At 41.6% G+C, this 24,777-nt stretch overlaps 1 protein-coding gene across 8 annotated transcripts in view; it reads right to left on the bottom strand.

Moving 5' to 3' along the window:
• The window catches only part of LOC144491531 (microphthalmia-associated transcription factor-like), a 293,006-nt gene that overhangs the window by 141,470 nt on the left and 126,759 nt on the right, over positions 1–24,777 (bottom strand). Inside the window, exon 2 of one of the 8 annotated variants that reach the window (XM_078209461.1) lies at positions 4,809–4,913. The exons of 6 other annotated variants lie outside the window; for them this stretch is intronic. In XM_078209461.1, the coding sequence (XP_078065587.1) occupies positions 4,809–4,831 (23 nt within the window). In that variant the 5' untranslated portion in view covers positions 4,832–4,913. Of the gene's footprint in view, positions 1–4,808; positions 4,914–14,590; positions 14,655–24,777 lie in introns of those variants that run through there. One more of the 8 variants, XM_078209459.1, reaches the window with a different exon arrangement.

Raw genomic sequence — 24,777 nt, forward strand, 5'->3', positions numbered from 1 at the left:
TATAATATTTTTGTGTACCTGCAAAAGCTCAGCATCGTCATCATTTTCCTCTCACTACCCCGACTGGGTTCTAATCTATCATCGTAATTAAGTTAATGCAAAACAATAAAAACAGCAGCAGAGAGCTAAGTGGAGCAAAGCGCAGTGTTTTGTTTCAATTTTATATGATTTGACCTCCACTCGGTTCTAGCCTTTATAGTGAAGCAACTTGGACACACGAGCTCCAGTTGACATTAACCAGATGTTATCAACCTTTACTACCACTTCAACTGTTTCACAATACCATTTATGCCCCACTATTGGCAGAATACCAAAGGCCTTTTCAAAGGAAGTTGAGAGAAATATATGTGTAAAGCAGAGACCCGAAGTAGGCACAAAATGGGAGTACTCAAAAGAATCAGGATTTGCAATATTAAAAGGAAAAAAAACCAGAAACACGAGCGATCAAGAAGCCAGCATGGATAGCCATGGTTCCCTCAGTGTTGTAGCTGTACTGGAACAGCTTGGCTAGGGGCATGGCAAGTTCTGGAGCACAAGTCTTCAGGACTATTGCTGGATTATTGTCAAGGCCCATAAGTCTTTGCAGTATCCAGTGCCTTCAGCCAGTTCTTGATATCACGTGGGCCCTGATTTTACTGGCATGGCCGCCCCAAAGATCGAAGCTCGCAGAGTGGCATTCCCCATTGGCCTCGGGCATGATCTTAAGAGCCTCAGGCTGCCGTGCCGGTAAAATCAGAGCCGTGGAGTGAACTGAACTGGCTGGAAACTGACATCGTGATGGACTTGGACTTCCGGAGGAGACCAAGATGGATCATCCGCTTGGCACTTCTGGCTGAAGTTCGTTGTGAATGCTTCAGCCTTATCTTTTGCACAGATGTGCTGGAGTCCTCTTTCATTGAGGATGGGGCTATTCGTGGAGCCTTCTCCAGTGAGTTGTTTAACTGTCCATTCACTATTCATGGCTGAATGTGGCAGGACTTCAGAACTTGGATCTCATCCATTGGTTGTGGGATTGCTTAGCTCTATCAGTTGCTACCTATGCTGTTTGGCGCACAAGTATTCCTGTGTTGTAGCTTCAAAGGTTGTCACCTCATTTTTAAGTATACCCGGTGTTACTCTTGGCATGCCCTCTTGCACTCTAGAACATGGAACATAGAACAGTACAGCACAGAACAGGCCCTTCGGCCCACGATGTTGTGCCAAGCTTTATCTGAAACCATTGAACCAGGGTTGATCCCCGAGCTTGGTGGTAATGGTCGAGTGGGGGATATGCCAGGCCATGAGATCAGAGTTTGCGGTTGAGTACAATTCTGCTACTGCTGATGGCCCACAGTGCCTCATGGATGTCCAGCCTTGAGTTGCTAGATCTGTTTGACGCCTATCCTTCAGCACAGTAACGGTGCCACACAACACAGTGGAGGATATCCTCAACGTGAAGATGGAATTTCACCTCCACAAGACCTGTGTGGTGGTCACTCCTACCAATACTGTCAGATGCATCTGTGGCAGGAAGCTTGGTGAGGATGAGGTCAAGTATGTTTTTCCCTCTTGTTGGTTTTCTCAGCACCTGCTACAGTTCCAGTCTAGCAGCTATGTCCTTTAGGACCTGGCCAGCTCAGTCTGTGGTGGTACTACTGAGTCACCTGTGTGATGGATGTTGAAGTCCCCTACCCAGAAAACATTCTGTGGCCTTACCACTCTCAATATTTCCTTCAAGTGGTGTTCAATGCGGAGGAGTACTAATTCATCAGCTGAGGGGCACGGTATGTGGTAATCAGCAGGATGTTTCCTTGTCCATATTTGATCTGGTGCCATGAGACTTCAGAGTCCAGAGCCAGGGAAAGTCCCTCCTGACCGTATACCACTGTGCTGCCACCTCTGCTGGGTCTGTCCTAATGGTGGGGCAGGACATGCCCAGGAATGATGATGATGGTGTCTGGGACATTATCTGTAAGATATGATTCCACGAGTATGACTATATCAGTCTGTTGCTTGACTAGTCTGTGAGATAGCTCTCCGAACTTTTACACCAGCCCCCAGATGTTAGTAAGGAAGACATTGCAGGGTTGACAGGGCTGGGTTTGCCATTGTCATTTCCAGTGCCTAGGTTAATGCGGTGTTGTCCATCTGGTTTCATTCCTTTGTGTTTTCTTCATAGTGGTTGGACACAACAGAGTGGCTTGCTAGGCCATTTCAGAGGGCATGTAAGAGTCAACTATATTACTGTGGGTCAGAGTCATGTGTAGGCAGGACCAAGCAAGGACAGCAGATTTCCTTCCCTAAAGGACATTAATGAATCAGATGGGTTTCAGTGGCAAAGAGGAACAGTATAGAGTGGAAATGCTTGAAATAGCAAGGTAGCTTTTAAATTCTTAGAAAGCATTTTCATTTATCCAAAAACAGCATAAATGAGGCAATCCAACATAGAGTTTTACAGTGCTTCCTTCAGCTGCCTGCAATTAGAAAGTATTGCAATAAGCATCAAATTGCTAACACCACCTGTGAATGCCACTTTATTCGTAACAAGAATAACAGCCAAACAATATTTGCTTGAAATAATGTCCCTTCCCCTTCTCGAGGAGTCACTTAACCAGTAGGAAATGTCAGTAAGTTCATTATCCAGCACTGGTGTGCAGAATTGTAGTAGCATACGGCTAAATAACAATTGAGGCAAAGCCAACGTAGCTACAGGTTCCATGTGCTCAGACCCATAACAACAGTTGTTTTTGGCTACAAACAGGATAACTTGAAATGGAGCGCCAGAAATGTTAATCTGTTGGCAGCTTCTACGAATCAACTTGAATGTTACTTTCAAATAAAACCAATATATTCCAACAAAATAAATGCACCATATAAAATCTCTGTGTCTCTTTTATATAATTTTTTTACATTAAGTTACATGATGATCTGGATTTTCCTAATGGCAAAGCAAGGGTGTGCTGCTGCTGACCTTGAAGCAAGCCTTGCTGAAAGATCTTGCATCTCATGCCATGCAATGGATCGTAGTGTTGTCTATTGTTGGAGATTCCCAGCATGGCGCTGAGGTGACAATATCAAGCAGTCGAAGGAGCCAATCACACTAAAGAATTCTCACAGCTAGCCAAGCAGCAAAGTATTAATAATCAGATAACCATTTTTTTTTAAAAACAGAGCAGAAGAAAGGGCATACAATCAGATTTAAAAACAATCAGTTTAAAAATTTTCATAATTCATCATAAGAGACATTTAACAACAATGTACAAACAAAGCATTTTTTCTGGGCTAGATCTACTGTTCAGCAATAACTACTATTCAGATTGTTAAAGGCTCAGTCGTAACTGATTGAATTAGTCATAACTTTTCATGGAATCTCAAACATGATGTAACAGTGATGGGCCCATTACAGTCAGAGATGCCCGAATGTATAGTAGAGAGTAGGGAAACGGTTGAAAGTAAACAAATACTTTGGCCAGTATTTCTTGTGGTGAGCCTGTGGTGACTACAGAGCCATTAGCCACCAGCAAAATCTTCTGGTCCCACTGAGGCTTAGGGAGTTCAGCATGGATCACCAGCCCCACCAGCAGATAATCTGCAACAGAGGGTCGATTATGGCACAACTAGAAGATCTAGCCAGCAGAAAGGGCCAGAAAATTCCTCCCTCTGTGTCTGTCTTCAGGGAGAAAAAATAGAAAACCTTCCCGAAATACTACAGAAACATAGGACGAGCGCGAATGAGGAGCTGGAAGAAATTAGTATTGGTGAAAGAATACTACTGGAGAAATTAATGGGAATGTAAGTTGATAAACCTCCTGGACCTGATGATCTACATCACGGAGTGCTGGAAGGGTTAGTTATGGAGATAGTGGATGTGTTGGTGTTCACCTGTCCAATATCTATAGATTCTGGAATCGTTCCTGCGAACTGGAAGGTAACCCCACTTTTTAAGAAAGGGGAGAAAGAGAAAGCAGGGAACTACAGACCTGTTTAGCCTCACATCAGCAATAGGGACAAAGCTAGAATCTATTATAAAAGTTGTGATAACTGGATGCTTAGAAAATAATAGTAGGACTGGGCACAGTCAACTTGGACAAAAGGAAAATCATATTTGACAAACCTGTTTGAGTTTTTTTGAAGCTGTAACTAGCAGAATAGGCAAGGGGGAACGAGTGAATGAGGTGCATTTGGATTTCCAGAAGGCTTTCAAAAAGTTTTCAAACAGGTCAGAAAGCAAAATTAGAGTACATGGGATAAGGGGTGATCTGGCATGGACTGAGAATTGGTTAACAGACAGAAAAGAGAGAGTAGGAATAAATGGGTCATTGCTAGGTTGACAGGCTGTGACTAGTGGGTTACTGCAAGTATCAGTCCTTAAGTTATTCACAGTCTATACCAATGATTTGGATGTAGATGCCAAATGTAATATTTTCAAGTTTGTTGATGATACAAAAACTGGGTGGGAATGAGAGTTGAGGAGGATGCAAAAAGGTTTCAAGGGAATTATACAGGCTAAGTGAGTGGGCAACAACATGGCAGATGAAATATAATTTGAAAAAATGTGAAGTGTTCCACTTTGGTGGGACAAATAAAAACAGAGTATTTCTTAACTGGTGAGAGATTGGGAAGTGTGATGTCTAAAGGGACCTGGAGGTCCTTGTTCACAAGTCACTGAAAGCTAACATGTAGGTGCAGCAAGTAACTATGAAGGAAAATGTTATGTTGGCCTTGATTGTAAGAGGATTTGAATACAGGTGTAAAGAAGTCTTTCTGCAAGTATATAGCGCTTTGGAGACACAGTGCCTAGATTTCAAGTACAGTTTCTGTCTCCTTACCTCAGGAAGATTACACTTGCCATAGAGGGAGTTCAACGAAGATTCACCAGACTGATCCCCGAGATGATGGGCTTGTTTTATGAGGAGAGATTGAGGAGATGGGGCCTATATTCACAAGAATTTAGAAGAATGAGAGGTGATCTCATTGAAGCATATAAAATTCTCACAAGGCTCTATAGGGTAGATGCAGGAAATATGTTTCCCCTGGCTGAGGTCTAAAAGTTAGGAACAAGGTCTCAGAATAACAGGCAAGGTCATGAGGTGAGGCAGTATTTCTTCACTTAAGATGGTGAATCTTTGGAATTTTCTACTCCAGAGGGCTGTGGAGACTAACGCATCAAGTACATTCAGGACAGAAATGAATAGATTTCTAGATCTTAAAGATATTTAGGGATATCTTTATCCTAAATATAGGATAAAGATATCACAGGAAAATGGCACTGAGGTGGAAGATCAGCCATGATCTAGTTGATCTTGCCATGAACACCAACACATCCATGATCTAGCAGGCTCAAGGGGCCAACTGGCCTACTCCTGCTCCTACGTGGGAAAGTTTTCACCAAATTAACTGATTCACGTTTTGCAGCAAACTTCCATCATTTTTAGATCCGATGTCATAATCAGAAAATCAGTTTTCAAACTATCAATAACTGTGTGACCAGAAGAATTTCTGTGAAAAGGAACGTTGCTTGGCTGGGTTAGCACATGTTGACACTCTTTGTACATGTGGTGAACAATAATCCAATGTTAGCTGTGTGAAAAAACTTGAAGGGAAGGGCAACTCATTTCATTATTTCATTAAGTATGATGTGGTGACATCACTATAGGGGCTGAGGTTAAGAGATCAGGTGCCACCAACCAGCAAACAGGCTGCTGAATTTGTTTTATTCATTCGTGGGACATGGGCATCGCTGGTTGGCCAGCATTTATTGTCTATCCATAGTTGCCCTTACAGTGTGGCTTGCTAGGCCATTTCAGAGGGCAGTTGAGAGTCAACCACATTGCTGTGGATCTGGAGTCACATGTAGGCCAGACCAGGTAAGGAGGGCAGATTTCCTTGGATATTGGGAAGATCCTTCACGGCACGGTGGCACAGTGGTTAGCACTGCTGTCTCACAGCACCAGGGACCCAGGTTCGATTCCCGGCTTGGGTCACTGTCTGTGTGGAGTTTGCACATTCTCCCCGTGTCTGTGTGGGTTTCCTCTGGGTGCGCTGGTTTCCTCCCACAGTCCAAAAATGTGCAGGTTAGGTGCATTAGCCATGCTCAATTCTGCTCCAGTGTACCCGAACAGACGCTGGAGTGTGGCGACCAGGGGATTTTCACAGTAATTCATTACAGTGTGAATGTAAGCCTACTTGTGACTAATAAATAAACTTTACTTCTAAAATAAAATGAAGAATCTCAGAGGTCAGGTCTGTATACGTGCTGCATTGTTAAGCACTAAAAGCATGAGTTACCAAGGTGGCTTTGAATTTCTTCACCCAAAAATACGTGGAGCCAGTGCCCAATATACATCAGTGCAATGGGCACCAACCATTGCATGACTGGGCCACAGTTCCCATATTCGTGCAACAACTTTTAAACTGCATGGCGTATTTATATTTTTATAAACATACCAGAAAGAAAAGTAGATAAAGTTGCCGCACAGATAAAAATTTAAAAAGATAACCTGAAAAAGAAACAAGACACCTTGGCATTATGAACATTGGAAGTTGTAAAACAAGAGAAACCATATCCTGCTCATTAATGTTTGGTGAATATCTCGTATATGATCAATGGTATGATTTTTATTCGCTGCACAAGAGACTGTGTTTACTCAGAAATTAAATGAAGCTCGGGTTTCTGCTTCTGCCAATCGACAATTATTTGCACAATTATATATGGTGAAAGCATCTGGTTTCAAGTCCTTGAAATGGGTCAGACCCATTTGTACCACCCACCCAGCCCCCTCCCATCCTTGATTTTATGATTCCTTGCCTTTATCTGAGTGTAAAATTAGGCAGGGGATAAAAATAAGTGTTTGACTAAAACCAGCATTTTCTGGCCAGTCCAAGGTAAAACAGGGGACAGCCTTTGAGTAGCATTGATACCAGTACCCCTATCTGTTTTTCCAAGAGCAACAGCAGGCCAGATCGTTAAAATGAAACATGTTTGACTACATTTTGTGGGATTTAATCAAATGCTCTTTTCATTGTTGACAGCCTATTCCTTTGGTAAACAGGCCTTGCGATTTGTTCCAAAATGTGAAGGTTAGAAATAGCAATAATTAGCATCTTCATCATCATTTTGACAGCAAAATGTTCGCATTTAAAGTAGATTTACGATATATATGCACGAATAGTTTGCCACAACATTAGGTCCATGACCAACTGTACAAATTGCATTATACTTGGGCGCAGGACAGATCCTCGAAGTAACTGATGACGCACTCAGCAGTTGGTTCATATTAAAATAGAACAACTATCAATATAGAGACTAGTTTAATCAGCAAGTTTTTTAATTTGTTTCCCTCCTGTTCCTGTTTCTCCAAGAATGTATGTATCATGTCCCATATTTCTGCTTAAATGATTAGGTCCATGAGCTTATCGAAGATATTGCCTAAATCAGCACTGGTTTAATATTTGTTGTGATGAAACAGGTAACTCCTGACTCTTTTAATATTATTAGTTTTAATTTCAAAGTGTATATGCTGCTCTCCAGTCACACTGCGTTCCAAACCCTGGATGCTGCACTTTGTTACCCTCTCTGGTCAGGAACAGAACTGCAACAGACATCACAAACCTGTGTCCAAATCCCAAAATATCCATGAACAATGTCAAGGGAGATCAACCAGTTAATCAAAATGTATTTCATACAAACTTTCAATATTAAAGCCAAATTGGTTGGGGAACAATGTGATCTAGAGGAGGACACAGTTGTGGATCAAAATTATTTCTATTATTGGTTCTTGTTTTAGGTATGAGTCGAATTCTGCTGTAATATCATTGCTTTCTGTATTGACATTAGCACAAGGTCAAATTAAAATTTGATGCAAAAAATGGACACCATTGTTATTTCATCTTCAAGTAAGCAGTTTGTGTGTGATTTGCTGAGTAAGCACTAATTTTGTATCGTTGTTACATAAAAGTAAAATAATAGTTTTATTTTAGATAGCTATCATTGTCACTAATTAACATGAAAAATGGAAACATGACAGGCAAAACTTACGAATATTTTTAGATCCTATTTCTCATATTTTGGGTGTTTCATCGGTGTTATCAAATAAAACTGCCTGTTCAGGGAGCATCAACATTTTAAATCAATTTAAAGTTGGGAAATTTTAACTTTTGGCACTAACACACTCGGATAATGTCACATCATTCACTTGTTATAGACCTTAAGAAGTTGCCTAACCAGTGACTTAAATGAGTGAGGTGTATAAGCCTATGATATAAGTTAATGGGGCTAAAGGTAGACAAGTCTCCTGGTCCTGATGGAATGCATCCCAGGGTACTAAAAAAAATGGCGGGAGAAATAGCAAATGCACTAGTGGTAATTTACCAAAATTCGCTGGACTCTGGGGTGGTTCCCGCAGATTGGAAAACAGCAAATGTGACGCCACTGTTTTAAAAAGGAGGTAGACAAAAGGCAGGTAACTATAGGCTGGTTAGCTTAACTTCTGTAGTAGGGAAAATGCTTGAATCCATCATCAAGGAAGAAGTAGCGAGACATCTGGATATAAATTGTCCCATTGGTAAGACGCAGCATGGGTTCATGAAGGGCAGGTCATGTTTGATTAATTTGGTGGAGTTCTTTGAGAACATTACATGTGCAGTGGACAATGGGGAAGCTGTGGATGTAGTGTATCTGGATTTCCAGAAGGCATTTGACAAGGTGCCACACCAAAGACTGCTACATAAGATAAAAGTGCACAGTGTTACGGGTAATGTATTAGCATGGATAGAGGATTGGTTAACTAACAGAAAGCAAAGAGTGGGGGTAAATGGGTGTTTTTCTGGTTGGCGATCAGTGACTAGTGGTGTGCCTCAGGGATCAGTGTTGGGACCGCAATTGTTTACGATTTACATAGATGATTTGGAGTTGGGGACCAAGTGTAGTGTGTCAAAATTCACAGATGACACTAAGATGGGTGGAAGAGCAAAACGTGCAGAGGATGCTGAAAGTCTGCAAAGGGATATAGATAGTCTAAGTGAGTGGGCGAGGGTCTGGCAAATGGAGTACAATGTTGGTAAATGTGAGGTCATCCATTTTGGATGGAATAACAGCAAAATGGACTATTATTTAAATGGTAAAAATTTGCAGCATGCTGCTGTGCAGAGGGACCTGGGTGTCCTTGTGCAGGAATCTCAAGGAGTTGGTTTGCAGGTGCAGCAGGTAATTAAGAAAGCAAATGGAATTTTGTCCTTCATTGCTAGAGGGATGGAGTTTAAAAACAGCGAGATTATGTTGCAGCTGTATAAGGTGCTGGTGAGGCCACACCTGGAGTACTGTGTACAGTTTTGGTCTCCTTACTTGAGAAAGGATACAATCATAGAACCCCTATGGTGTAGAAGGGCACTGGAGGGGGTGCAGAGGAGATTCACTAGGTTGATTCCGGAGTTGAGAGGGTTGGCTTATGAGGAGAGACTGAGTAGACTGGGCCTATACTCATTGGAATTCAGAAGAACGAGGGGTGATCTTATAGAAACATATAAGATTATGAAGGGAATAGATAAGTTAGAAGCAGGGAAGTTGATTCCACTGGCGGGTGAAACTAGAACTAGGGGGCATAGCCTCAAAATAAGGGGAAGCAGATTTAGGACTGAGTTGAGGAGGAACTTCTTCACACAAAGGGTTGTGAATCTGTGGAATTCCCTGCCCAGTGAAGCAGTTCAGGCTACCTCGTTGAATGTTTTTAAGGCCAGGATAGATACATTTTTGAACTGTAAAGGAATTAAGAGTTATGGTGAGCGGGTGGGTAAGTGGAGCTGAGTCCACAAAAAGATCAGCCATGATCTTACTGAATGGCGGAGCAAGCTCGAGGGGCCAGATGGTCTACTCCTGCTCCTAGTTCTTATGTTCTTATACAGTACTGCACATTTTACCCTACTGCTCAAAGATAAAACGATCCATATCCGCCCTACAATTACGTCCATAATTCAAAATCAAATGGCTTAATGCTTGTCCATTAATCAATTTCCACGTAATCTTGGTACCTAAAGAAAATTTGCTTCCAAGGCTTTAATCAAGATCCTTGGCTAGAAATCAGAGTCCCAAGTTCGATGTTAATGGAACAGAATTTATAAGGCTAATTCACAGCCAATCATACCCTGTGCCACTTAGAACTTGAACAGGGAATGTGACTTAGCATAACAATCTATTACAAGCACGCAGTCCTTTTAAATGTAAAGAGATGCAGCCCCTTAAAATGGTTGATGCTTGTTAGAAAATAAAAAGTAATCAAATCCAAAGGAAGAAGTGTTGGGTGAGATCAATAGGAAATAAATCTAATATGGCACAAAACAAAGGTTGTGGGAAACTCATGGTGCAGCACAGTATTGGGCAAAATGGACTTGTGACCGCAAGAAGATTTCCCTTATTGAAACATTCTGCAGTAATTAGCACCATGCCTGCCAGGAGATTATAACTAGGCTCAGTAATGGTGTCTGCTGAGTTTAAATCTGAGAACAGATATAAAACAAGATGACACATTCGAAAGAATTTGGTTATGAATAGTGTGGATGGTAGTTAGCCCAAAATTCTACAGCAATAAAGCACTGTTGACTAAGCTATACATAATTTTGTATGCAAACTTCCTTTTCTATGATGCAAACTTAGGCCTCAGCACAGCACACTGTTACGATGCAACGTACCTAACCAGACACATATTCCACAACTTTGCATATCAAACTATGTCAGTACAAATATGATCACCGACTGTAATGCTGAATGAACGTCAAGTTATGAAAACGGCAATCCTCAATGATCTTCCACCCAGCTCCTTCCAATACTTTCGGAAAAGCAGCAGCTAGGTTATGTATTTCAGTGAGAAAGATGACAGTGCAGCACACACTGACTATCAAGTATCAGTCATCTGTTTGGTGCATGTGCAGATAGTACATGAATTAGCTTTGAAATGGTAGCCAAAATTGGGTCACTGGTTGGTGGCAGTGATGACCTTGTCAATCGCTAGAAGTAGTAATCTCATGTTAAATGTTGGCTAGAAGTGTCCTTGCTGCAGATCAATTAAGGAAAGGCAGAATATATGACTTCAAAATGGTAAAGGAATTGCACCTGCACAATCTAGTTCAATTATTCCCCATAACTGTGCTACACTTAAAGGCAATACTTGGTTTTGATTCCCCTTCTGTAAAGCAATAGGATGTAAAGTCATTTTTAACCAAAACGTTGACAGAAAAGGAAAACATCCAATAAAGGATAAATCCTCCAGCAATCTAAAAGCTTGAAGGCTTCTCTTGCTTCGATTTGAAGGAAGGAAAGCAGTAAGTATGGCATGAAGCTAATTGCAGTCAGTTTTTATTTAAATATTCTGCATTAAATTTGGCACTTTATGGCTGCAAGTACGTTAGTCCAGCAAATGCAGAAAACAACCAAATTGCACCCAGTAGGAAATGGGGGCTGTGCCTACTCTCCAGTTCTGTAACTCCCCTCCACCCATTGCAAACCAGCAGGCACATGGTACCGCTGGATCTCGCCTTCAGATTAGAAAGCTGCAAGGGACAAGCTGTGAATCATTCCCAACAATACACTGAAAAACATTTCTACATCTACATCTCAATATTTACTGCTATCTATTTGCATGAAATTAATTGCCTGTTGTTCGTCGAGAAAATATGCAGTTTTGAAGCTGGAAGTAACATGAAAATGAATCATCAAAGCATTGAAGTTTTAAAAACTTGCAAAGAAAAATTATGTAGTTTCCTTTAAATCATTTAAAGATATACCCCAAGGTCACAAGAAAAAAGTGCTCATATCGTAGCACCAATTGCCAGTATCACTAAAGGAGCCCCAAGAACAGCTGCAGTGGGAAGTGGAAAGTTAGGAATGTCTGATGACGGAGTTAGAGAAAAGTAGCCAATTCTCCAGGATTGATAACCTTCATCTTGATACAGAGATTAACTTGAGAAACAAAGAGCAGAATCACCCAAACATTTTAAGGATCTTAACGGCGAAAATAACGGAGCGATCTGCACTGGTCTCTCAGGGCGCTCCACACTGCAATCCTCCCACATTCAGCCACTTTTCTGGAGAGTTGGGGGTTGCATGCTGCTACTGGGGGTGGGGTTGGGGGGGAGGGGGGGTAGTTGCTAAATACATCCGTGATCCTGTATTCTGAGCACCATTTTGCAAGGCCAGATCTCAGTACACTGGGAGACCCCCTCCCTCCCACAGACATCAGAACTCTTTCCCCACCCCACCCCCTCAGCACTCCATTCCCCCAACCCCTCCCTGACATGGGTCACCGGCCACCAGGGTCATCCTGATGGGTCAGCCTGCCTTACCCCTGACCTCACCTGCTTTCACGACTGTCTTCATGATCCAGCTCGGTACAAACCCCAGTCAGACCCCCGCCTGCACAACCTCCATCATGCCCGCAACTCATGTCCCACCCCCTCGGCACTGCCCCGGCACACTGGCAGCGCCAGCTGTCTGCTGGCCACTGCCAGGCTATCCTGTGGCCACTGCCATGCTCTCTGATGGGCATTGCCAGTGTGCCAGGTGGGCACTGCCTGACCATGCCTCCTTCCACACTTTAATGGCCTCCAGGTCCCCCGATGTGACCATCGTGCCAGGTCTCCGCTAGTCGAGACCAGTAGTGATTGACACTGGTGTGTCCAGTCACCAAAGAGGTGAGGACATTCTGGGAAGGAAGATGGTCGGGTGCTGAACGAGCTAATGAGATTAAAATCCAGTCAATCTCATGCAAATCTGCCTTGCACCCTTTCTGGGTTCGATCCGGTTCACGCCAAAAGAAGGGAGCTGGGAGAATCGCAAACTGTTTGGCACCGGATGCAAAACTGATTTTTAGATCCGCGCACTATTCTCTGGGATCCGCGCCAGGCACAATGAGGTTGGAGAATCACCCATAGAACATTAGACCACTCAACATTACCAATTTGTTTTAAAGTCACCTTCTGATATCTCACCATATCAGACCAATGACTGGATGTTAAACTAACAACTGCTGAAACACAATGAAAATATCTAGTTATTTCAGCAGACAGCTTTCTAGGTTTTAATTTCTAGACAGACCAAAAATCAACAGCAGAAAGGTATTTATAAATTGCCACAATGGATACAAACTGTTCACACTGACTGTGGCAGTGCAACATTTAAAATTGCTGTCAGCAATAAATGGCATTTAGATCATTTCTACAGTCCTGTGTTATGTGTTTGAAAATACATTTCATTGTTCAAAAGAGCCTGCTGCAGCATTAATAAGAAACATTTTAGTTTAACACATTTAAACTAAAATGTCTGTATCTTTGCCAACCCTAGTGGAAATTGCAGACAACACACTGGAGGCGGATGAAGTGCATAATAACCACAGGTGAGGACTCAGAGCTTTGTCCTGTTCATTCAAGATTAAAACGGCTCACCTTTATATCAGTGCCATTAGTTTAGCAAACCTCTACCAAGCGTGAGACTAAAACTTGGAGGTTTTCAATAAAAATGTTGTTGTTGCCCATAAAAAAGGTCCATGAGTATAAATATTAACATAGCGATTTGGTTTATTCTGGAGGAAACAATTGTACAAATGTTACATTCTGATACTCCAGTTACACATGGCGGCATGTGACATTTTCCTACACAGTGACACTTTTGGTTCAACTATAATTCACATTTAAGCTCCTTCTTAAAACAACTACTTATTTACTAAAAACTTCAAACATCATATCTCGCTTTCTGATAAGTGCCACAACAACAAAAAAAATCTAGATAGCAATGGCATACTTCTGCTTTGCGCTACTTTTTGGTACAAATCTCAACACAATTACTGGAACCTTACCATCACAAGATGATGTTAATTTCGTTCAAGAAAACCTTCTCTTTTGACCCATGACTACTCAGTAAATAATTAATAAGTTGAACTGCTGGATTTTTGCTTCAGTTTGAACTTAATAAACGGCCACAATGATGATTCGCTTCAGTACTCTTTTATTTAAAGACAAATACTTGGAATTTCTAGGCTCCAGCATGGCAAACTATTAAAAAAATGCTCTAAACCTTCATATTCCAAAATGAGCATGTGCTTGACGAGGTATCTTCAAATCCAAATGATACATATTCACATTTTAGCTGCCAGAAATGTCCAGTTTTTGTATCTTTAACATTTTACCATCTGATGCAACACAAAGGTTGAAGCGAGTTTGCAGGCATTACTATACAGCTAGTTGAAATGTTTGAGATTTTTGAGCTCACACCAATGTATTTAAATATTTATATTTAGCTGTGTTCTCACTGACGAATGTAATGTGTTGTGTACAGACACATTTACTGGACAATCCAAAAGATTTGGGAACAAGAAGTAATCGTAAATGATCAGAGTCAAGTAAAACACAAAACTGCGAAGGGGTTTAAAAATTTTTTTAAATCTGTTTGCAATACATTGGCAAATTGGGAATGGAAATAATCATAAAGCAGATTCTGAGTGATCTTTAAACTCTCACAACCTGTTTTTTTTTCCCCGAAGAGCTCTTGCCTAAACATATTTATGAGTAGAAAAAATTGTTTTTAACTTTTCAGTTAGAAACTTCTTAAAAGTTACAAAGTACTTACATGTAAAAGCTCTGGAATGAACATGGTCTGAACATTTGCACTCCAACAGCCTCCATTTTTTCCCTGTAAGGTGTTCTGCAAGCCCTTGGAGAACAGTGAAAGTCAAACTGTACGGCAGTATATGTGTCACTGGGGGTGGCTCCAGATAAGGCCCTGGCAACTCCAATCCTAGCACAGCTCTATGTCTAAGTGGTGCCTACTGTCTGTCTGCAGCACTCAACCTGTTCAATCCAGCACCTGCATGTGACACAATGGGCCGGCTCTACCAGAGTGTAAATTTATGTTCGCAATATCATCTAAAGAATAATTTTACAGACTGTCACCACTTAATACATACCCTTATGGCTTGTCAAATAATGCTGGCTATACTATATAAATCCATCCACACTAATGTAATCAAGTTCAGTAACACTGAAATATCTGAATAAACCATCAAGATGGTAAATATTACAAACCTTCACCCAATGTAATCTATCCATATTTATACGATTATAACAAGCACACACTGAACCACCTGAATCCTACTATTGCCACCATACACCGGGTCGGAAAGAGAGTGTTCCTCTGATTTGACTAAGATTTCTTTACTTCAGTCCTATATCACAAAATGCAAATGGTACACTATTTAATTTGGAGTTACTTTCAATAGGGATTTTAGCCACTGTACCGTTACCTTTGTACTGCTAGTGGGAAAAAAAGTCAATATTACAGAACTTAAAACTTAAATAGAAACATATCGACAGCTGCATTTTAATGCTTAAGTGCAATCAATCATTGGTTCACCTTTCTCCTTTACTTCAGGTGCTAATATACCTTCTGTGCATTTTCACTACTTATTTTTACCTGAAATTTCCAGTATTTGCAGTTTTTCATTTGATCTTGTTTGTCTCTTCCTATATTTGATTGAATTGCATCTATTTCAATCAAATCAGATGTTCAAATTATCATTTATGATCAGTTTACTGCTGAAGTTAATATTTTTCAACTCCAGAACACACTTAACTTTATTACTACTTTCTAACAATGCTGCAATGGTTAGCAGTTAACAGGCTGAAACAATTACGAGAAATTAATTTAAATTGCACTGCACATTAGATGTTAATGATTTGGATGAGGAAACTAAATGAATTATCTCCAAATTTGTGTATGATACAAATTTGGGTGGGAGGGTGAACTGCAAGAAGGATGCTTCAGCATGATTTGGACAGGACGAGTAAGTGGGCTTGTCAGATGCAGGACAATGTGGATAAATGTGAGGTTATCCACTTCAGTAGCAAAAATAGGAAGGCAGATTATTACTTGAATGGGTGAAAATTGAGAGAGGCGGATACTCAGCAAGACCTTGGTGTCCTTGTGCATCAGTTACTTCAACTGATGCACAGGTATAGCAAACAGTCAAGAAGGCAAATGGTATGTTGGCCTTCATAGCAAGAGGATTGGAGTATAACAATAGGGATGTTTTACTGCAATTGTACAGGACGTTGATGAGGTCACACCTGGAGTATTGTGTGCAGTTTTGGTGTCCTTATCTGAGGAAGGATGTCCTTGCTGTAGAGGGATGGCAGGACTGTCATATGAGGAGACACTAAGTCGGTTAGGATTCTCTTCATTGGAATTTAGAAGAGTACTTGGGGATCTCATAGAAACTTAGAAAATTCTAACATGATTAGACAAGGTAGATTCAGAAAGAATGTTTCCAATGGTGTCCAGATCAAGGGGTCATAGAATCATAGAATCCCTACAGTATAGAAAGAGGCCATTCAGCCCATCGAGTCTGCACCAACCACAATCCCATCCAGGCCCTACCCCCATATCCCTACATATTGTACCCACTAATCCCTCTAACCTACGCATCTCAGGACACTAAGGGCAATTTTCTTTTTAGCATGGCCAATCAACCTAACCTGCACATCTTTGGGCTGTGGGAGGAAACCAGAGCACCCAGAGGAAACCCACGCAGACACGAGGAGAATGTGCAAACTCCACACAGACAGTGACCCAAGCCGGGAATCGAACCCAGGTCCCTGGAGCTGTGAAGCAGCAGTGCTAACCACTGTGCTACCATGCCGCCCCTAAACTCATGAGTTTGAGCATAAGGGGTAAACCTTTTAGGACTGAAGTGAGGAGAAATTTCTTCACCCAGACAGTGGATAATCTGTGAAATTCATTATCACAGAAAATGAATGGTTGCCAAAATATGTAGGGTGGAATTTTACAAGTATGATTCTAAATGTCTAGCGTGAAAATGAGAAAGTTCCTGATCCATTTTTCGGGTGAGTTTTCACGCCGGTAAAATCCCAGCCATGATTTCACGGAGGAATTAGATATAGCTCTTGGGCTATATATACCGCAAGGCCCATAAAATCACGCCCACTGTCTTTAATAGCAGCAGCCTGACTGACAAATGTGCTCTCGACAAATGCTGCTCAGTCGCCTACTCAGGGCTCAAGCTACAAGGAGTGTAGAAAACCCTCGGGGCAATGTTACTGTCCAGTCAATGAGGAAGCAACACCAGTTTGGTCTGCGTATACCTGCCTGCTCTGGGCATGGGCAGGCAGTGAATCATAACCTTCAAGAAAGCCCACCAATGCCTCTATTTCTCAGAAGACTAACGAAATTTGGCATGTCAGCTACGACTCTCACCAACTTTCACAGGTGCACCATAGAAAGCATTCTTTCTGGTTCTATCACAGCTTGGTATGGGTCCTACTCTTCCCAAGACTGCAAGAAACTACAAAAGGTCGTGAATGTAGTCTAATCCATCACGTAAACCAGCCTCCCATCCATTGACTCTGTCTACACTTCCCACTGCCTCGGCAAAACAGCCAACATAATTCAAGATCCCACGCACCCCGGATATACTTTCTGATATGCAATGCAGAATATAGCAGCATCTCTAATTGACAGGGCAGTTTAGGCCACCTGAAAACAGGTTAAATTATGTTATCCGCATTAATTTACATTTAACTTACCAAATTAAATAAAAATGACCCATTATCATACACTTAGTAGAACAGTAAAATATTGACCTCCAGGAAATATATTGCTGCATACAAACAGGAACAATACAGTTCCAAAGCAGATATGATTTGATTTTTAAAAATTCATTCATGCGATTTGGGCATTGCTGTCGAGGCTAGTATTTACTGCTCATCCCTAATTGCCTTTCAGAAGGTGGCGGTGAGCTGCCGTCTTGAACTGCCACAGTCCATGTGGTGGAGGTATATCACTGTAGTATTAGGGAGGGAGTTCCAGGATGTTGACCCAGTGACAGTGAAGGAATGGCAACAGGTTTCAAAGTCAAGATGGTGAGTGACTTGGAGGGGAATTTTCAAGTTATGGTGTTCCCATGTGTGTGCTATCCTTGTCCTTCGAGATGGCAGTGGTTATGGGTTTGGACAGTGCTGCCTAAGGTCCCTTGGTGAGTTCCAGCAGTGCATTTTGTAGATGGTACACATGGCTGCCACTGTTCATCGGAGATGGACAGAGTGAATGTTTGCTGAAGGGGTGCGAATCAAGTGGGCTGCTTTGTCCTGGATGGCAGGTTACTTGAGTGTTATTGGAGTTGCACTCATCCAGGCAAGGAGAAAGTATTTCACCTCGCTTGTGCCCTGTAGATTTCTGGATATGCTTTAGGGAGTCAGGAGGAGAGTTATTTGTTGCAGCAATCCTAGCCTCTGACCTGCTTTTGTAGCAACAATATTTATATGGTTAGTCCAGTTCAGTTTCTGATCAATAGAAACGCCCAGGATGTTGATATAAAACTTTTATTTTTAAAAAAAACAATTTAAATTAACAAAGGATTGTTGATGATTTATATTTGATAAAACAATACTTGCAAATCTAGCTTTTTGACTTTAACGGACCTATATTTTCTTCAGTTGATTTTCTGATAGGGTGCGTCTGGTGACTTATTTAGCAGGTCAGCTTCATTTACATGATGTGAATAAGGCCGAAGACATTACTAGGCCTGATGTTTGGAGTTCAGCAGTGTGAGGTTGGAAATCGGATGTAAAAAGTCTTTGACAGGTGTTTAAAAGAACTTTAAAGAAAATAGCCATTCGAAAGGTATTAGATATGTTGATAGCCTTTATACAGCCATTTATGGCAGTTAATGTATATATTTCAGCCTATGAAAAGGCAGAATAGGTAACAAAAATGGCGGCAAGCCTCATGGGTCATTTACAATAAATGTGGTAGGGACAGGCATCACAATTTCTGAACCACCTTTTGAAGGTTGAGAAAATGGAAGTAAGGCTGTATGAACAGAAAATGAAGCAGGGCAGCAAATTGTGAATGATTCAGCATACTGATCATAGATCCACTTTACACATGCTTATCAGGTGTAACTGATTGTAAATTACTCTCACGTCCAAAAGATACATTTCTTCTTGCACTTAATTGTGTTCAAATTTGTTAGCTTTTTTAACCACATCAAGAGACACAATCCCCATTACAGCTGTACTTTTAAATTCCATATTATTTGCTGTGAACAGTTACAGAATGCCACCAAGCACCCAAATTCTGTACTTGAAGTCACACACACTTATACAGAAAGGCCAAGCTGTGCACCTTATCTGCAAGCTGAGTTGTGTATTATATGTTCATAAAATGTCAACACCGTTTCATTTCCATCTATAAACAGTGATAACACAAGCTAACATACATTACTTAGGAACTTTAGCCAAGTTCACATACATCAAAAATCAAAAGTTTGTTTTAAAAAACAAAAGGAGGTAAAGTGGCAGTATAAGTGGAATCGAAATATCTGTGTATAAGATTGCCACTTACTTTTATCTGGAAATAGATAAGCAATGACGCCAGTACAGTAGATATAAACTTTGTCATTAAAAAGGTGAGCATCCAGAGGGAGCAAATATACGTAGGGATAATAATGTAGGCTGGAGGTTAGTCCACAGGAATAAGGTTCTAAAGTTTGAATAATTTTCAAATATTATCTGAACAAGTTGACTGGTTCCATCTTGTAAGTAACTTCAGCTCAGCGCCAATGCATTCACATTGTTGAAACTCACCGAAGTCAGTGTTTATATTATGCAGAGAATAATTTATCCAACTGAACTTGATGAATCATAGGTGAATGATGTATTCAGCTCTTGAGACATCAAGATCAGTAAAGTCCCAAATGTGTGCTAATTTAGCTGAGTCAGGACAATAATAGAATCACTAGCATCCCACTGCTAGCAGTAGGAGATACTATTGAAGAAACTAATTTTTGTCGGTTCCTCCCCTCATAAAAGGGGGATTGAGAGAAGGGGCAGTCTGCAATTCATCCTCTCCTGTCCTCCTTCAGCATTCATAACACCTGGTCTTCAAGCAGTTGTCTGTGCTAGGATCTGGACAATTTTCATCATGTCTAACTCAAGAGTGTTGGGACCATTGGGTAATTTTCTGAGCACATGTTGCCATTACAGAACCTCACCCACATGCAATATATATCGCCATGCATAGTGAACTGCATTCAACTAAATGGTACATGCTGAGGGGGTGACACTCCTGACATTTAAGGGAGGCAATGGCATAGTGGTATTGTCTCTGGCCTAGTACTCCAGTGACCCAGGACACTGCCTGGGTTCGAATCCCACTACGGCAGATGGTGAAATTTGAATTTAATTAAAATCGGGAATTTAAAGTCTAATGATGACCATGAAACCATTGTTGTTTGTCAGAAAAACCCATCTGGTTTGCTAACGTCCTTTAGGGAAGGAAATCGGCCATCTTTATCTGGTCTGGCCTATATGTGACTCCAGATCCACAGCAGTGTGGTTGGTTCTTAAATGCCCTCTAAGGGCAATTAGTGATGGGCAATAAATGCTGGTTCAGCCAGCAACACCCACATCCCACAATTTAGAAAATGACCCCCAATTTATATTATTTGATTACCATCACTGCTGTGATCAGATAATGCATCAAAGTAAGGTGCAACTACTCACCAGAAAAAACACCAACAGTGGCATTTTTTTTTTAAAAAGATTACAAATGAATTTGAAGATCATAATTCATAGTTTTAATGTCATTTTATCTGGGAAATGTCAAAACTTAACAATCTTCACTTTAAGATGCATTATAATAATTATTTGAATTAAAAATTCATGTTATTTTCCTAGCTTTTAATGAGCATTATGTTATTAGCACCAGAAACATCAATACTGTGAACCTGCAGCAGACATAACAATAACCAAAAGTATCTCATTCAAACGGAGATTTCAAGCAATGCAGATCTTCCATGATCTGAAAATATATAGTTGTTTCAGGCTGTAATAGTCAAAGGTTCCATGGCAGATTTTCTCCTTTCTCTGTCAATGGCATAGGGTTGCTATGACCTGTAAATAGCAACAGTAAATTAAATATTTCTTTTCAAGTATTTTCCAGAATATGAGGATACACTTTCATTTAAACCACACATTTAACATGACAAACATCCTAAAATATATTCTAATCATTTCTTGTTGTTCAAAATTTTTAAAGAAAACGTTTTCCTGAAAGAAGTTTAGAAAGGGTAAAGTAAATAAATACAAACATTATTGAAAATTGCTACCCAAGTTTTATTGCAGATTGGTTTCAAACAAAAAAAAATGCCTTTCATTAGCTTTACAGAGTTAATTACTGCCATGGTTGTCCGTACAGTCACTCAAGCATTTGAAAACCACTCCTAGAGCATTGAACCATGATAGCCAATGACCTGTACAAACCAGTGATGAAGCACCAGCTTGCCCCACCCCCTACCCCACCCCTTTCCCAGAATCAGCCTTCTGCTTAGTGCAGAACAGAATCCCACAACTGTGTCCAATTTAGCAGTAACTAAAATCTCTTAATAATCTATAACAGCACTTAATTTTACAGGATATTCAAACTTAACATTTCTTCAATTCCACTTTGAAACATTTCTAAATTTATCACAGGTGATAAAAAAATTATTTGAACTGAAATTTTATAAGAACCTCAATGTAATTTCACCTATTAATTGTCAATTTACTCAGTAGTTCGCATGTTTGAACAGCCTATTGAACAAATGCTCTTTATTTTTAATTTCAATACTCACTGCTAAAGCGGAAGTAGCCGTTTCATGACAAAAATTTTGACTAAAATGATTTTTGGTTTTAAAATGGTGTTACATACACTGTACATACACATGGTGTCACTTGCCAGAGATGTCATTGTGACAAAAATAATGCACAACTTTTCTCCCTGAATAAAAATAAGTTAACCATGCACAATTTCACCAGCAGAACTTCCTTACCCATAAAATGCCAATCTAATCCTAATAGTATCTCGTTTATTTAGAAAAAGGCGAAAATATGCAACTAAGCCTTTGGCCACTTCAGTCTAAAAATTGCTACATCCTTACATTTTTATTATTTTGACACCTGTCAATCCATTTTTAAAAATCTGAACTCTTATTCCATAAAACAATATAAAAGCAGAGCTTCTGGGAATTTATAGCTTTGCAACATCATAACTTTGAATAAAAGAATGAAAGATTCATATTTATAAATTACCTTTCACCACTCAGCACATCACAAAACACTTTACAAGCAACTAAGTGCTTTTGCATTTTCGCCACTGTTGCAAGGTAGGAAATGCAGCTGCCAATCACTACATAGCAAATTCACATAAATGCCAAGTGATAATGACCAATAATTTGTTTTAGTAATGTTAGATGGGTGATTGATATTAGACAGGATACTAGGCAGAACTCATCTCCTCTTCTTCAAAATAGTGGAATGGGGTCTGTCACATCGACCCGAAGGAAGCAGTTGTGGCTTTGGTTTAACATGTTATCCAAGGCTTCTGAAAGCACAGCACTCCCTTTGTACTGTACTGCAATGGTTTACTGCTGTCTGGGACTAACCAGTCTCGATAAAATATTTATATTGTCTGGATCTGGATCTTCTGTGGATCATTGCTATTTAAATAGTACCGCATGGAATCCTTCGCTATATTTTTCAGTCCGTTCAAAGACTTATCCACCTATGTGAATCACAAGTTCTCTCATCCGATTTTTCACAGGTAAGGGAAGGCTGAAAGCCCACCCAGATAATAGAAATAATTAGGAGACTAATAGGCTTCATCCTTGTGGAAGGGCTGGGTTCCCAATAACTGACGACCAAGGACTTATAACAACAACAATTAAGAACTCTGAGCAGCACTTAGATGTTTCCACTCTGCCCATGTTCTGGGGAGAACTCTCACACTCCCATCACCCTTAAGTAAACGCATCATTACGTGACCACAGGGTCTACATCTGCCCCATTTAAATCGAAGATGTCAGCTGCTGTAAGGGACCTCATGTAGGTGTGGAGCTGGTTATTTGGCTTGATGTGGCTCGAGTGCTTTGCATGGTGCATATCTGGATACGTGCCTCTCCATGCCTGCATACTTGGAGGCCCAGTATAATGATTCCTTTGCCCTGTATCTGGTTGCCTCCACCCTGGGTGCCCTTGGAGAGTTGCTGGTATAAAACGTTTGGAGAGGGAGATGGGGATGACAAATTGCTGGCCATGTAGTATCAGTCTGTCTTGTACAATTAAGCCATCTCTGATGGTGGAGAACGCGCAGAGCTCGTGAGGAATCATCCTCATCTGGACATAATGAGTCTCAGTGTCAGTGAGGGCGCCTGATGAAAAGAGCCATTCTGGATGCAGACTGCACGAAGTCCATGCTGGAAGGCTTCTGCTGAAAGGGAACAAAGGTGCGCAAATGTCAAAGTATTGTAGCACCAAGTGAGGCTGTGCAGTGCTCCTGTCAACACCATTCGACATCTTGGTAGAGGAGCTGACAAAGAGATCCAGTGACTTTAATGAACTGAAAGATAATTTGTCATAGCAAGGAAACGCTGCAAAGTGTACTTGTCCACAGGAATGGCCATCTGTCGTATAGCCTTTTTCTTGTCTGGATTTGGCTTCACACCATCAGCTGCGAGTATGTGACCCACATAGGGAACCTGGTTGACCCTAAATCTGCATTTAGCAGGGTTAAGCTTGAACTGTGTGGTCCTAATTCTATCCAAGATGAGACAAAGACAGCAGCACGGCGACACAGTGGTTAGCACTGCTGCCTCACAGCGCCAGGGACCCGGGTTCGGATTCCCAGTTTGGGCCACTGTCTGTGTGGAGTCTGCACGTTCTCTCCGTGTCTGCGCCTGTTTAAAAAAAGAGTCCGTCGGGGGCGAGGTGCTCGGCCGCTGCGATTGCCGTAGTGGCGGTTCCGATGTAGTTTCAGGTCGCGGTGTCGTTTCAAGTGCCGGGACGTTGCTGTCATCCGTAGTCTCGTCCGCCCGTTGGGTGCGTGGTGACGACTCCTGGGGCTCAGGCGAGCTGTATACAGGAGCGAGAGGAGTGAATAGTGGCTCTGATGTGGTAGGGACAAAGTCGGGGGTTGGGGGTGAGGGGTTGGGGGCTATAGAGATTCCTGGGTCACCTGCGGGCGCTAGGTCACGGATAGATACCGTGTCCTCCCGCCCGTCGGAGTACAGCACATAGGCATACTGGGAGTTGACGTGGAGGAGTTGTACCCTTTCGACCAGGGGGTCAGACTTACGGCTCCTGGCATGCTTCTGAAGCAGGACAGGGCCGGGTATGCCAGCCACGATGGTAGTGAAGTCCCTGAGGAAGACTTCCTGGGGAACACAAACATCCGTTCGTGGGGGGTGGCATTGGTTGCCGTGCACAGGAGGGACCTAATGGAGTGTAGTGCCTCCGGTAGGACCTCTTGCCAGCGGGTGACTGGAAGGCCTTTAGGCCGTAGTGTTAGTAAAACGGTCTTCCAGACAGTGGCGTTCTCTCTCTCCACCTGCCCGTTACCCGGGGGGGTTGTAGCTAGTGGTCCTACTTGAGGCTATGCCTTTGGAGAGCAAGTACCGTCGCAGTTCATCACCCATGAAGGAGGATCCCCGGTCACTATGGATATAGCTGAGGAAACCAAACAGAGTGAAGAGGCTGCACAGGGCCCTAATGACTGTGGCCGAGGACATATCTGGGCAGGGAATCGCAAAGGGGAAACGTGAGTACTCGTCAATGACATTGAGGAAGTACATGTTGCGATCAGATGAGGGGAGGGGGCCTTTGAAGTCGATGCTTAGGTGTTCAAAGGGGTGGGTGGCTTTTATGAGGTGTGCCCTGTCTGGTTGGTAGAAGTGCGGCTTGCCTTCCGCGCAGACCTGGCAATTC

Source organism: Mustelus asterias, chromosome 3 (genome assembly GCF_964213995.1).
Source record: "Mustelus asterias chromosome 3, sMusAst1.hap1.1, whole genome shotgun sequence".
Lineage (NCBI taxonomy): Eukaryota > Metazoa > Chordata > Chondrichthyes > Carcharhiniformes > Triakidae > Mustelus > Mustelus asterias.